Source organism: Micromys minutus (genome assembly GCF_963924665.1).
Source record: "Micromys minutus genome assembly, chromosome: 2".
Lineage (NCBI taxonomy): Eukaryota > Metazoa > Chordata > Mammalia > Rodentia > Muridae > Micromys > Micromys minutus.
This window is the reverse complement of record NC_137971.1, coordinates 38,823,263-38,839,297: the sequence shown is the minus strand read 5'-3', so window position 1 is coordinate 38,839,297 and position 16,035 is coordinate 38,823,263. Positions and strand designations below refer to the sequence as shown.

Here is a 16,035-nt window from a genome sequence, read left to right as displayed (position 1 = left end):
TTGCTTTTTAAAAATACTGAAAATATTTTGAACATACAGTTTATACAATGGTGGTTCTCAAGAGCATTTTCAAATTAACATATGCAGTGTGTGTGTATGTTTGTGCATATATATATGTTTGTGTGTCTGTAGAGGAGTATTATATACATGTGTATATGCATATACATGTATATTGGTGTCGGTGTATGCATGTCTGTGTATATGTAAACTCAAACACATGTATATGTATAATATGTATATGTGTATAGACATATATATGCATGTGTGCACATGTGTTTACATGTATTCATGTGGATGCATATGTGTTCATGCATGTGAACAGGTGCATGTATATATGTGTGTGTACTTCACGAGAAAGACATTGTCTTATTAGGAAGTTGACTTTTTCCCAGTACCACATTTCTGTCTTCATACAGAAACATTTCTTAAAAGTAACAATATCTTTTACCCCAGTTTCCTTATGGACAGGAAGATTTCTAAGTCCAACTCTATTTTTCTGTAATCACAAGTAAAAAGAAAAATGGGCCAAAAGCCAGGCTATGATATTCTGGATACTTGTCTACTGTTACATCCCTTGGTATCCAGGACAAGTAAGCTGGCAATGCTCCCCTTAGTTCAAGCCTCACTAATTCTCTTTATCACCCTTTCTTTGGCCGTCTCCCAACTTTGTTATGCTGCCCGCCTTTTCTGCACATGTCTTGGAGAGCTATGAAGGCACACTCTGTCTTTGTCAGAGTGGCGTGAACTGTGGCTGAGGACAAGGAATGAAAAGTGTCACAAATCTTAACCCCTTCAGAAAGTAGGCCTGTAAAAACAAACAGGGTGGCAGGATCTCCTGATTCAAAAGTCTAGACACATACATCAGATCTGTCTTGTGAACAGTTAAATAATTCCAACATCCACAAAGACCATTTGAATCCAATCCTCCATGAATGAATGTCTTTTATATCTTCTCAGTGTGACAGGAGGTTCCAGGTGGAAGAATTTCTTAAAGAAAAAGAAACTTCAAAGGCTGATCATAAGCTTTAAAGGACCCGCTCAACCTGACTTTGAAAAACTTGGGCCCAGAAATGTCATCTGCCTCAGTGAGGAAACTGAAGAAGCCATCTAAAGGCAGAGAATTTTGGCAAAGCTGAGAATGTCCTAAGAAACTGGAACCATCTCTCTCACAGCAGAGACAGAGCCCAGAACTAAGCCTGCCTTGGGGAACAGCCAAAAGAGAACATCCAGGCCTGGAAGACAAGCTAAGGGGTGGATAGAACTGTGTGGGGAGGAGTCTGCTGCTGGCTAGGGATGATGAAAACAGGAAAGAGAGACAGAGAGTATTCTACAATCAGAAGGAAGCTGGGAAATAACCCCGTGAATGGAGCCAAAAAAAGGTATGATATCTGGAGAAAAAAATGGGAGCAAGGGGAGAGGCTTAACTGACTACAGTGTCGAGAAGGATAAAAGAGATTAAAAGATGAAATCATCTTTAATTAGCTGGCAATAATATGTAGGGTTGAGAATTTAGAACAGGAGCCACGAAGGGTAGTGGGAAGACCAGATCCAAGATGGCTGTTCGCTCCGAGCTTCAGAGTCAGTCTGGACACAGTTCCTTGGAAGGCAACTCTCCTTCTGTGGTCACTGCATGGGACAGAGAAGGAAGGTGGCCTTGACTGTGAAAGAAACATACATCTATGCTCTCAGCTGGATTAGTAAATTCCCCAGGAGTTTACATCAACTGGGAAGATCTGTACCTCTAAAATTAAAACAGTCAAATCCTGAGTATATGAGCCAGTGCTTTGGATTAGGAGCTTATTTCTATCTTGGTAAAAAGTGCTTTGGGACTATCTGGATAGATTTTGTGTTATTGTGATGTGACCAAGTAAATGGCCTATGAGGCTTTATTGTCTCTCTGTCAGGGCAGTTATAACTTATATAATAGGTTTTTTTTTTTTTTCTTCTAAGGTTGGAGTTTAGGGTTTGGTGGGTATTTGAAGTTTCAAAGTCAACTTTTAATGACAGTTCCTCCAAATGATCTTCAGTAGCTAAAACACTCTTACACAAAAAGGAAAGCAAGTCTTCAAAACAAATGTGAAATTGACAGGTCACAATACTGGTAAGCTTCAGATTCTTAACTACCTTGCCATGGTTTTCAGCTACAGGTTCCTACATATCTAAATGCTTTATGTTAATAATTCAAAAGTTTTGAGTAGAGTTTACAGACCCTCGAAGTCTGACCAACTTCCAGAAGCTTTTACAACTGTCGTTGTATCCTTTGTCCTATTTTATTAAAGAAAACCTTCACCCCTGATGTTTTTGCAGTTAAGTCCCTTCTGGATACAATTCATTCAACAACAAATTAACCGATGTATATTTAGAAGTAATAGCAAACAGCTTGTACAGATACCTATATTGTTTTTCCACTTCTGATTGCCTGAAGAATTAAGTGTTGTTAGCAGAAAATGAGCTTGCCTTGCGTTTCTTTTCTTTAAGAAGAACACAAATTCTTCAGTATGCCAGTTGTGGCAGATAATGTAGACTGTACACTTGAAAAGCTTAAGATGATGCATGCATGAAGCTGTGGGACTGAAGCCAAACCTTGAGTGGAAACTCCCAGGAAACTGCTGGAAAAGCAGTTGCTATCAGGAAAAGCTTACAAAGGTGTAGAAAGTCTGCTATGGAAAGAAGCACATGGTAAGCAGAGCCCACAGAAGAGAGAATCTATCTGGGCTGCAGACTGCCTGGACTTATGAGTAAGGCTTACCAAACTTTTGGAGCAGATACAATATTGCCTCCCGTATTCCTCGTTGTCAGACACCTAACAACAGTGGCGCATGCTTGCCCTAACGGGTTTCAGTGTTGCTTTGCCCCAGTCAGGCCCCTAATCATCACTTCAGAGTAGCAAGGTCTATCCAGTGTTATTGATGTGTATGCTGGAAGCAGGCACATTGCTGTTTTCAATTTTAAATGGTTTAATAGCTACATGTTTGTCCTGGGTCTCATAATAGACTACTGACTTGGAACTGTAAAAAAATGATAGAACTTTTAAGATGATAGTTTGGTTACAGCTGCTTGATTGTCTCTCCCTGCTAGTCAGTATGGACATAGATTCCTGCCTCAAATTTTAATTTTTCAAGTTCAGTATGTTATCTGGGCAGTGGTCCCAGGAGAGGCAGGTGGATCTCCATATTGGAGACCAGCCTGGTCTATAGAGTGAGTTCCATTATAGCCAGGGATATACAGAGAAACCCTTTCTGCAAACAAAACAGAATGCAAACAATAGCAGCAACTGTCATTTCTTATTTTCCATTCCTTTCCATCTACATTGTGTACACAAATATTACCATTTAATCTTTAAAACATATTTCCTTTGATGAACTTGACAGTGCTTACTTCCTTTCTTTAATTCTTGATTTTGGAGTAGTTCTTGTGGTGTCTATCTCAGATCTATTATTCATGGCCCATGCACACATCTTATCAGCTGCTGGGAATTTCTCCTGCTGAACACTGTCAAATGCATTTTCTGGATAGCTTTGTCTTTGGTATCTGAACAGTTCCACCATACAGCCTCTTCTCCTTGTTATTTGGGTAATACAGATGTACCAAGTCTCAGCTTAGGGTAGTAGAGAAAGTAGACCTGGCATATAAGGTTGTCCCTGTTTCAGCTCCATTTTCACTTGTGAATCAAGACCATCTGTGGAATTTGCTCTTCTTACTTCACAATTTCATTTTCTGGGACTTCTAAGCAAACTGTCTATATAGATTTTTAATTCAGAATCTGTTTCTAGGAGAGCCAATTAAACTCTCAGTTTAAAGTCAGTTGATACTTGTTACAAATGGTATAATATGGTCAGTGTTAGCCTTTTAATGATATTGGTAGTAGATTGTGGCAGTCAGATTTCTTATGCAAGTCTGAATTCTTAGCATACCAGTCCACTGAGCATTGCTTAATAATTGGAGAAATTTTTCTAGAGACTGCTATAGACAAAAAGGGTTTTCTTCTCCAAAATAGAAACTATTTTTATGTAGTTTTCCTTATTAAAATGTCTGGCCTAAGGACACAACTCCAGACACTAATGCTGACATTAATACAGAAGACCTACTGTGGTTGTTATTTCTCCTATACCCCCCCACACACATATACACACCATCACACCACACCCCCCCCAAGGTTATGTGCAGTGCTGTGCTGTAGTTAATGGTGACTAGGAGAAAGTAATATATCCCCAGACACACTGGAACATTCTAGAAAAGCATCTTAAGTCACTGTGGCCTTTAAAAATAAAAGTAGGCCTATCTTTAACCATGAAAGATATCCTTACCATATTACCAACAGAAAGAGAAGATGTTGTACTGTACAAATAAGAAGAAATACTATAAGTTAAATGTACAATAAAGAATGTGTATGTTCACAAAGATAATGACATCTAAAGCTTATAAAGATACCTATTTTCTATTCTAACATTCACATTTTTATATTGATTGCAACAGGTGTTTATAATTTTATTAATAAAAGTGTTGACATAAATTGAATATTAAATCATGCTTTTACAAATAAAGATTACCATTACTTCACTCCTATAGTTCCATATTTATTTTTATTATTTATCCTTATATTACCACTGATATTCTGAAGGCTGGCATTCACTTCAACATTTCTTGAATATTCATCCCTAGAAGTACAGCTTAAATCACATTGGTTTTGTTCTTCAACCAGACAACATTTGGTCTGTGGCATATTCTTTGTTGTATTAAAAACAAGCCTCTAAAATCTCTCCTATTACTAAAATACATAAAAATCTCCATTTCTCCAAAGTTTTTTTCAAGTATTACATAATATTTGTTGCTTTGTTTTATATTGCTAGTATAAAAATTTTTAATATATGTATCAAAAGTAAAGAAAGAGAGAGCAAAATTGAAAATCTCAGTGGGTCCTATAGTCTGGAGTTTTTGCATATTTTATAAATAATAAACTATGTTCAGAAAGTCAGTTTGTTTACTTCTGTGGTACATTATTTTGTTTTTATCCATTTGTTAAATACAGCCTTTTCCCCATACATAATTTAACCATATTATATTTGCTCTCTCACTACTCTTCCCACTTCCATTTCCTCCCCACCTCCCCTGCCTTCCGGATTCACCCCCTTTCTGTCTCTCATTACAAACACTTCTAAGTAATAATAATAATATAATACAATAAAACAAAACTAGCACACTGGAATAGGGACAAATAAATAAACAGAAGTAAAAGAGGTCAAGAGACGGCAAAAGAACAAGATATAGGTGAAGAGACTCACTGAATCTCACATTCAGGCATCCCTTAAAAGCACTAAACTAGAAGCCACGATATATGCCCAAAGGATCAGTGTCTGTGTGTGTGTTTGTGTGTGTGTGTGTGTGCGTGCGTGCGTGTGTGTCTTGGTGTATTTGTGTCTGTATGGGGGGGGTAAAAAATAGATATTTTAAGACCTTCACATAGCATTATGAGACAGAGGATCTCCAACCATGTAATTGAGTTAATTTTCTGTTGGCAATCTACTCCTGATCATACATCCTACCTTAGTTATCAACTGAAAATTGCTTTTGGGTTAGAGATGAGAAGTGCTCACTTCTCTTTTCAGCCCTAGAACCCCATTTGGGGTAGGCATGTGTAGGCTCCAAGCATGGTGCCTCAGTCTCCCTGAGTTTATATCTGTGTCTTCTGTTGATTTTGAGGGCCTTGATTTGCTAGTTTCCTCTATTGTCTTTGGCTCTTACATTTTTTTCTATAACCTCTTCTGTAAGATTCCCTGAGCTCTGAAGAGAGATTTGATGGAGCCATTCCATTTATGGATGAGTATTCCAAGGTGTCTCACTTTCTGAATATTTTATGGGTATACGTTACTCCTATTGCTGCAAGAGGAAGCTTCTAGAATGATTTTTCAGTAAGGCACTGGCCTATGAGTATAGCAATTTCTACTTAGGACTCAGTTTATGGTGATGGATGCTCCTTTATAAAACAGTACGAGCACTTCTTATAGGCATGCCATCATGCCAACACAATGTTTTATGGCTGGGTTGGTGTTTATACTCCTTTGGTAGCATGGAGAGTATCCTTATGTACTAAAAATGGTAGCACATAGGGGTAAAAGGCTCTATGTAAACACCAGATATCTTTTTCCATGTTCAATTAGTGGGTAGGTGTTGTCTTCAGCAATGTGGGCTTCATGTCAGTTTGTGGAGAACAATCTAAAGCTTTGACAACAACTTGGGTGTTTGGGGAATTTACATGGGAATCACTTTGTTTAAAACCTCAATTAGGTGTAACACAATACATGTACTGGAAGCTCCGTTTGGTGAGAAGTGGTCAATTGATTTTCTGTCTCCCCCATTATTTGGCCATATCATTTATATTTCCTACATATATGTACAAATTTTATGAAGCTTCTACATATTACACTTCCATAAAACCCCTCAATTTTTCCCTCAGTATTAGCAGTCTCTCCATGTATTTTCTTTTTCATCCACATCTTCCCTCTTTTTCCTCACTTGATTCTCCTTCTCTTTCCACCCTCTATCCATCCATCCACAAATATCTATCCTATTTCTCGCCTAGTGAGAAAAATCTTCTTGAACTCTCACCCCAAGTCCCATTGTCAATTCTTAGACATTGTTGTTCTACAGACTATAGCTTGGATATTATTTGAAGAACTAATATCCACATATAAGTGCATTCCTGTCATACTTGTCTTTCTGAACCTGGGTTACCTGTCTTGGGATGATTTTTGCTCATTCCATATATTTTTGTTTGTGAATTTAATGATTTTATTTTTAGATTTCTAGTTAATATTCCATTGTGTAAATATACCACATTTTCACTCTCCATTCAACTGCTAACAGGCATTTAGGTTGGTTACAATTTCTGAATTTTGTGAATAGACACAGTGAACAAGTTTAAACAAAGATATTTTGGGTTGGATAAAGCATCCTTTGGGTATATGCCCAAGAGTGGCAGATCAATTTTCACCTCACTGAAGAGCCTTCACACTGATCTCCACAGTAGCTGTAAAGAGTTTGTGCTCTTACCATCAGTGGATGAGTGTTCCTCTTCACCTCCTCAACAGCATGATTTAATTTTTATTGATCATAGAAACTCTGATATGTTTCTTATGAAGTCCCAAACATTTTTATTTGCATTTCCTTGAGAGCTAAGAATGTTGAACATTTTTTAAGTGTAGTGTTTCTCAGCCATTTGAGGTTTCTTTTTTGAGAATTTTCTGTCTAGACATGTAATGTTAATTTTTAATTGAGTTATTTGTTCTCTTGTTGTCCAGGTTTTGAGTTCTTTATATATTTTGAATATTAGACTTCTATTCGATATGGAATTGATAGTATTTTCCATTCTGTAGCCTGGTCCATGACCCATGATCACAGGAGATATTCCATCTTCTACTATCTTTATAAACATCTTTTAAAAATAATTTGACCTTTTTATTATACAAGTCTTTTACTTGCCTTGGTTAGAAATACCCCCGTGAGATTTGACCTCATTGGAAGTTTTTGTGAAAGATGATTTTTAATGATTTCTTTCTTAATCCTTGTGCCATCTGTATACAGAAAGTCTGTTAATTTTTGTAAGTTAATATTGTATCCTGCAACAATGCTGGAGGTATTTATCAGGGGTAGAATTTTTCTAGTGGATTTTTAGGGTTATTTATGCATATTATCATATCCCCTGAAAATAAAGATATTTTGAATTCTTCCTTTACAATTTGTAGCCCCTTGAGCTCGTTCTTTTTGTATTTCTTTGAGCAACTGCCGTATTTCTCTAATACTTCAAGTACCGTATTGATTGTCCTAAAGAGCAGACAACCTTGTCTTCTTCCTGATTATAGTAGAAAGTCTTTGAGTTTCTTCTCATTAAGGCTGATGCTGGTAATGTGTTTGCTGTAAACGAGCTTTATTATATTATTAAATTTTGATAATTTCAAGCAATATATCTTGATCATATTTTACTTTTGTTCCTTCTGCCTCCAAGATCTAATTCAATTCTTTTCCTATGTTCATTTTGAGTAGAATGAACTGGGATTTTATAGGACTTTTGATTTGTATTTAACTGAAGAATGCTAACATGTTAAAAGTATGGGCCATCATATTTCTTCTTTTGAGAATAGGCTAGCCTGTTTTATAGTTTATTTACTGTTTGAACAACTACAGAACTTTTAATTTAATTCTTGAAGTCTTTCATATACAGTGTTGTTAATTCCATGTCTGTTGTGCTGTTAACAAAGTTACATTTTCCATTCTGTAGATTATCTTGGTGGTGGCTGTTTCCATTGCTTACAGTTGTCCATACATGTCTTGGTTTCCTGTAATCTCACTTGTCAATTATTGGCGTTAGTTTCTGCTCTAGAAACCTATTCACAAGTTGGTTGTCTATATCTATATTGTAAAGTATTTTTTCTCCAGAAGTTACCAAGTTTCAGAATGTCACAGAAGTCTTTGATCCATTTTAAACTGATGTCATTCATACTAAGAGATATGAATCAAGTTTTATTCTTTTAATATGATAACCCAGTGTTGCTCAGACTATTTATTAATAAGGCTGACTTTTCTTTAATGTCTGTATTTCCATCACCATTCAAGTCTAGTTGGCTAACTGGATGAGTGTGTTTACAGGTCCACAATTCTATTCTGATTATCCTGTGCTTGCAATTGTATAATGCACTATTTGTTATTATGTTCTCTAATATAATTTGAGATTGAGTATTGGGATGTCTTTAGCATTGTTCTTCCTAATAAATATTGCTTTAGCTATTGGGAACCTTCATGCTTCCATGTAAGCTTTAATACTGCCTATCTACTTCTGTGAGGACAGTCATTGGGATTTTGATTGAGATTGTTTTGATTATGTGTATTATTTTTGGTAATATAGCTATTTTTTACAATATTCAGTTCACTGGTCAATGAACATTTTAGAGGAGGTATGATATTTTATCTTCTAATATGTTCATTAGTTTATTTCTAAGGCTTGTAATTACTTGATTAGGTTTGTTTATAAGCATTTTAGTGTTACTGTAAATTGTTTATTTCTAATTATATTTCACATAAGTTTATTACTGCTGTGTATGTAGAAAAGCTCTGATTCCCAAAAAATGATTTTATGTTTTTTTACCAAATGTTTTCATCTAGTCTATAAATTCTCTGACGAAGCTGCTAGGGTCTCTTAACGATATGATATGTCACCTCTCCGTAATGATAACACCAGTTCTTCCTTGTCTAGCTCCCCTTTTTCTATCATTTTATTACTGTACATAAAATTTCAAGCACTGTTCTGATTAACATTGGAAAGAGAAAGTATCTTTTTCTCTTTCCTCGTTTATAAAAATGCTTTTTTGCTTAACCCATTTACTATAAAATTATTACAAGTTTACCACATATAATTTCTATTTTGTTAAAGTATGTGGCATTTATATCTAGTTTCTTAGGAACTGTTACCATAAAGGAATTTTAAACTTTGTCAAATACCCTTTCTGCATTAACTGAGATGGCCAAGTGATTTCTGACTGTAATTATATTTACATAGTAAATGATTTGTATATCTTAAATTTTTTATGCATTCTTTAAATGAAACCAACTTCGTCATGATGTATGGTATTACTGTATTTGTTGATAGATTTATTTAATTTTATTTTATGTGCGTGAATGTTTTCTCTGCATATCTGTATGCATGCATGTTGACTGTGCAGGCCAGAAAAGGGTGTTAGATTCCCTGTATCTGAAGTTATAGTGACTGTAGACTGCTGTGTAGGTGCTGGGATCTGAACCCAAATTCTATGCAAAAGCAGTGAATTTTGTGATCTCTAAGACATCTCTCTAGTGCTTCTTCACACACTGCTGATCTTGACTTGAAGGAATTTTATTAAGAATTCTGATGCATAGATTTCTTTCCATGTTTTATCTTTATCTGTTTTCTACTTCAAGGTAATACTTGGCCATAGAATGAAGTTTGTAGTCCTGTTTTATAGAACACCTTAAGGAACATTGACATTATTTCTCCATGAAAGATTTTTAGCTGACAGTTCATCTGGTAATTTGAGTTTTATATGCTGTGATGATAATCATCAGTTATTTAGTGTCATTAGCATTTTTGGATATTCACCTGTATTCTTTTGCTCTAATGCTAGTAGGTCATATGTTTCTAGAAATGTATTCATATCCTCTAATTTTACAGGTTTTAGATTTTAAAATTCCAAAGTATTCTTTAAGAATTCTCTATATTTAACTGGAATCCACAGTAACCCATAGCTTTACTTTTTATAACTTTATTAATTTCAGTTTTTTCTTTTACTTGATAATTTAAGAAAGCTTTCAAATTTTTAAGAACTTTTGTCAACAAAGCTATTCTTGTATTGTCTCAGTGTAGTGCTTTTTAAATCTTTCTTTAGTATTTCTTGTTGTCTCTTATAGGGTTTAGATTGTTCTTGCTTACTAGATCCTAAGGGGCACAATTAGGTCAATAAAACTTTTTCCCTTTTTTTCCTTCCTTCTTTCCTTCCTTCTTTCCTTCCTTCTTTCCTTCCTTCCTTCCCTCCATTCTTCCTGTCTCTCTGTTTGTCTTCCTTCCTTAGTTTTTCTTTCTTTCTTTCTCTCTTTCTTTCTTTCTTTTTTCTTTCTTCCTCTTTTTCTTTCTTTTTTTTCTTCTTTCTTCTTTGCTTTCTTCTTTCTGTCCTTCCTCTTCCTCCTCCTTTTGTTTTTTTCCCATAATCATAGCTCTAAACTTTCCTCTTAGAAATGCTTAAACTGTATCTCAAAGTTCTAAAGATTCTGGTAAGTAGTAATGTCAGGTCTTTGAGCTTCCCCTTGAGCAAGATCCCAGTTTGGGCCAGCAGTCTCAACTAACCTTGCCTCCAGAGATCTCTCAGACACTGAGCCACCAACCAGGCAGGATACACCATTTGATATGAGACCTCCTACACATATATAGCAGAAAACTGCCTGATCTGGCCTCAGTGAGAGAAGATACACATAACCTTCAAGAGACTTGAGGCTCCAAGGAGTGGGAGGTATGATGGGGGGAACATCCTCTTGGAGATGGGAAAGAGGTATGGGATTAGGAACAATCAACTGGACTGTACAAAAAGATTAAAGAAAAGTAAAAAACAAAATAAAATCCAACAAAAACTCAATACCCAGCCTTTTAAAGCATACCAAATGTAAAATACATTTTATTTACAAATATTATTTATTTACTGTGGGGAGCCAAATGTGGATGCCATTACAAGATGGCGCTGGCTCCCTCACAGTTTGAGGTAAACAACTCCATATATAGTAGTGCTCTTGTCAGCTAAGGCACTGCACTCTGCACATGCGCAGTACATAACCTATCTCCGGCCAATCCCAAGGCCTCTGGTGTCAGCAGACTTGTGACAACAAATCATGGCAAGCCCTGTATGCGCTTCTCCCTATATAAGCAGACAGCTAGGGTAGTTTGGGGGGCCCCTCGCTTCCTGCTCTCCCCTTCATTCAAGAGGCTCCCACAATAAAGCGTGATCTGAGAAGAATCCTCTGGTGGTGGTCGTCTTTCCTCGCTGGTCAAGGAGCGCGCCGCAATTTACACTCAACCTAAGTTTTGGGGGGGAACTGAAATTCTTATATATTTATTAAAAACATTCATTATAATTAATCTTTAGTATCTTGAATTAAAGTTACCCAGAACTTACTGGAGTTATAAAAAGAACATATAGTCTCTGGTAAAAATTCTAAGAACATTTTAAATTTGGGGATATTTTATTAAATGAAAAGATGTAAGAAACAGAATAAGCCAATACTAATAAATGTTTTACATAAAAAGACTCTACCCTTACTAGTACTCAATAGGAGAAAAGAAATTCCTGTAATGTCCATAGTATCAAACTACAAAATATTAAGAAATGTCCCTAAAGTCAATTAAAAGTCACTAAAACATCAACAAATGAGTACAGACCTAAACATGGCAAAACTGCTGTTGGTTGTCATGATGATCTGCATCACTTAGGGTAAATGTTGGGATAGTCAATAAATGAGATTCGAAACAGGACAGGGAAAGTAGAGAAAAGGAAGAAAGAAAAATGAGTAGGAAGGAAAGCTACACTGAGAGACAATAGCCAGTGACTAAGGCAGGAGGGGGTAAGAAGAGACTTACCAACAGTGAAAATTATCTTCATAGTGCATATATTTAATAAGTGAAATAAGCAACAAGAGATGTCACGTGCCCACGCTTCCCGCCGGTAGGAACAGGCGTGCAACAAAACAAGATTCTTCTGCGGACAACCTTTATTGTACAGCACTCTGAGCAGAGGACTTCTTGAGCAGGAAACTTCTCTCTGAGCCGGGGACTCCCTACCGGGGTCTACTGTATAGGCAACCTCTCACGTGCAGTCTCCCACGTGCGATCTCTCTGTCCAGTCTCTCTCCACGTGGGATCTTTCTGCCATCTCTCTACGTGGTGTCTCCCGCAATCTCTCCACTATCTCCCACGTGAGAGAGAAATGCACTGCTTATAAATGCCTAAGAGACTTGTGTTGCTACCTGATTGGTGCATCCTCCAATAGCTCAATCACGTGCCCAGAGATTGGGCTGTGACTTATGTGGTTGCCAAGCAACACGAGGGGAAAGGTTTTTGTAGGCTGAATAATGGGCGGGAAGCTTCCTACATTTCTCCCTTTTCTCTTAAATAAAAAACATAAAACATGACCGATCAACCATCAGGCTCATGTTGGACCTTTAGGGTTCAAGACCATGATCAGTAATAATTTTGGGTAAGGCACCTTCCTGCGTGCAATGGGAACAAGCCCTACAGGGTGCAAAGGCTGCCTTAGTGTAGGACACCCGATCCTGGTGCAATGCCTCGAAGGCTCAGGGTGCAGGGGCTATCCAGACACAGACCCAACATTTTTCCTAAAGCATACTAAGCCAAACAGAGGGAGAGGTGCCCATTTCGAGTGCAGCAAGAGCTTGTGCTATGACCACTTTGTCACGTTACTGTTGAGTACGGAGTTTGCACACCATCTAGAGCAGAAACACAGTCTCTCTGCACAAAAGCATGCCAAAATTACTTGATAAGGCAAGAGTTTATAATCCCAATAACCCTGCTATCTCTGTGCCTAAGGGCAAGTACAGTACATCAAAGGTTACAATGGTGTCAAACAAACAAGAAAATAATTATGCATTAAGGCATATGGGCATTGGTTTTGGAAACACCGACAGAATCTTCCAACTCAGTTCCGCTTGAATCGTCATGCAGGACAGGCTCATCAGAAGCAGGTGGAACAGCTTCTTGTTCTGGTAGCACTCGACGTGTTAGACATTCTGGGATCCAAATTGGACTTTCTTCTCCCTGTGGAAAAACACAAATAGCTCCCCTGGATCGTATTAAAATAGGATCCGGGCCTTTCCAATTACCAGTGAGGACATCTTTCCATTTCACTAGCTCTTTAGGTGGCACAGGCCATTGTCCATGGCGCTCGGCAGCTGAATGGCCATGAGCGTCCAAATTTTAAAAATTTAAAGTTAGAAGTATAGTAGAAATGGCCATTTTGGGCGTAGGGGGTATCTCTCCAATTCCCCCTGCTTGTTTGTTTAAATAAACCTTTAGGGTTCGATGGGCACGTTCAATGATGCCTTGACCCTGAGGATTATAAGGCAATCCTGTCAGGAGTGAAACTCCCATGTGATGGCAAAATTGCTTGAATTTTGCTGAGGTATATGCAGGAGCATTGTCCGTTTTTAACACTTTAGGAATGCCCCATGCACTCCACGCTTCAAGACAATGAGTAATAACATGAGAAGCCTTTTCTCCTGATAAAGGAGAAGCAAAAATAACTCCTGAGCAAGTGTCAATGGACACATGTAAATATTTTAATTTCCCAAAGGAGGGAACATGAGTGACATCCATTTGCCATATTTGGAGAGGCTGAATGCCTCGTGGGTTTACCCCTATATGTGGAGTGGTGACAAAGACGCTGCAGCTTCCACAGCGGAGAACTATGTCTCCGGCGTCTTTCCTGGTGATGGAGAAATGCCTGCGTAAGGTTTCAGCTGTCACATGAAACAGAGAATGGAACCGGGTGGCGGCGTCCATAGGGGTCAGGACTGCAAACGCAGTAGCTCGGGTGGCAAGATCTGCTAAATTATTACCTTGTGACATTGGGCCAGGTAGGCCTGAGTGGGCACGAATGTGCGTGATGTAGCAAGGTGAATGTCTGGATAAAAACTCTTGCTGAATTTGCATAAATATGGAAGCAACGGGGCTCCCAGATTTAATTAGACCAGCTACCTCTAGGGAATTAACTGCATTAACTACATAAGAGGAGTCTGAAACTATATTAACAGGACCAGGGAAAGCACGTAAAACTTCTAGAACAATTTGACATTCAACCAGCTGAGGGGAATTTTGGACAAACTGTTTGGTTACTACTTTGCCCTCATGCACATATGCACCTAGTCTTGTTTTAGAGCCGTCAGTATATACTATGTCACCTTTTGTAAGAGGAACTGCGCTTGTCACACAGGGAAATACAAGAGGCTGACAGCGTGCAAAGGTCAAAATTGGGTTTTTAGGGTAATGGTTGTCAAATGTCCCAGAAAAGGCACATACAAGTATGGCCCAATCATCATTAACAGCAGCCAAAGTCTGTAACTGTTCTGCAGTATATAGAATAACTATTTTTTCTGGATAGGTACCAAAATGAGTAACAGCAGCCTTTAATCCTCGCAAGGCAAGTTTGGCTACAGCTGAGGGATACCATTCAATAGTTTTGGCTGGAGAAGCCTGTGGATGAATCCACAGCAAAGGACCTTTCTGCCATAATACTGCAGTAGGCAGCTTCTCAGTCTGTAAGAGACATAGCTCAAAAGGTTCACCAGGTTGTATTCTGACTAGCTGAGCTTCAGTCAAGGCCTTTTCTACCTTTTGTAAGGCTCCAACGGCCTCTGGGGTCAGAGACCATGGGGATGTTAACTGTGGATCTCCTTCAAGAATATCAAACAAAGGTTTTAGTTCAGCAGTAGAAATCTTTAGGAAAGGCCTTAGCCAATTAATGCCTCCTAGGAGCTTTTGGAAATCATTTAATGTCTGTAAATGATCTCTCCTGATTTCTATTTTTTGAGGTACAACAAATTCTGGGTGAATGACAGCTCCTAAGAACGTTCCCACTTGTGATCGGTAAACTTTTTCTGAAGCTATCGTTAACCCAAAGTGTTGTAAGGCCTTAAGTAAATCATCAAAGGCTATTTCTAAGTCTTGAACATTAGGGCCACATAATATAACATCATCCATAAAATGAAAAATAGATAATGACGAGTATTACCTCCTAATAGGGGTTAAAGCTTGTTGTACATACAGCTGGCACATAGTAGGACTGTTTGCCATTCCTTGTGGGAGAACTTTCCACTGGTATCTATTATCAGGTTCTACATGGTTTATGGCAGGCAGAGTAAAGGCAAACCTCTCTTTATCTCTGGGATGTAATGGTATAGAAAAAAAAACAGTCTTTAATATCTATAATAATTATCTCCCACAGCTTGGGTAAAGCTGATAGAAGCGGGAGACCACGTTGAACAGACCCAAACAGTTGCATTTGTGCATTAATAGCTCTGAGGTCATGTAAGAGTCTCCATTTGCCTGATTTCTTTTTTATAACAAAAATTGGAGTATTCCAAGGGGAGCTAGAAGGCTCCAAATGTCCTAACTGTAATTGCTCTCTTACCAGTTGATGAGCAGCCTCTAATTTTTCAGAGGAAAGAGGCCATTGAGGAACCCTCACTGCCTCCTCTGAAAGCCATTGTATGGACATAGTCTCCTCAACGGCCCCTAAGAAAAACCCAAAGCACTTCGATCAGATTTTATGGTGGGCTGTATGGGGTCTGTAGGACCTTGATATTTGCCAATGCCCCTTCCGGGGATATACCCCATATTAGTCATCATCTCTTGTGCAGGCAGGGAATAATTATTCATAAGTTTAAGACCTAGTTTTGTTAGAATGTCTCTTCCCCATAGATTAAACGGTATTGGAAGGACATACGGTGTAA

General features: G+C 37.9%; 1 protein-coding gene across 2 annotated transcripts in view; it reads left to right on the top strand.

Annotated features, from left to right (window-relative positions):
- Positions 1–1,303: 1,303 nt before the first annotated feature.
- Positions 1,304–16,035, top strand: part of LOC308416569 (aldehyde dehydrogenase 1A1) — a 129,528-nt gene continuing 114,796 nt past the window's right edge. The window contains exon 1 of one of the 2 annotated variants that reach the window (XM_080911608.1): positions 1,304–1,379. In XM_080911608.1, coding sequence (XP_080767734.1) covers positions 1,364–1,379 — 16 coding nt within the window. In that variant the 5' untranslated portion in view covers positions 1,304–1,363. The remainder of the gene's footprint in view (positions 1,380–16,035) is intronic. The other variant, XM_080911609.1, reaches the window with a different exon arrangement.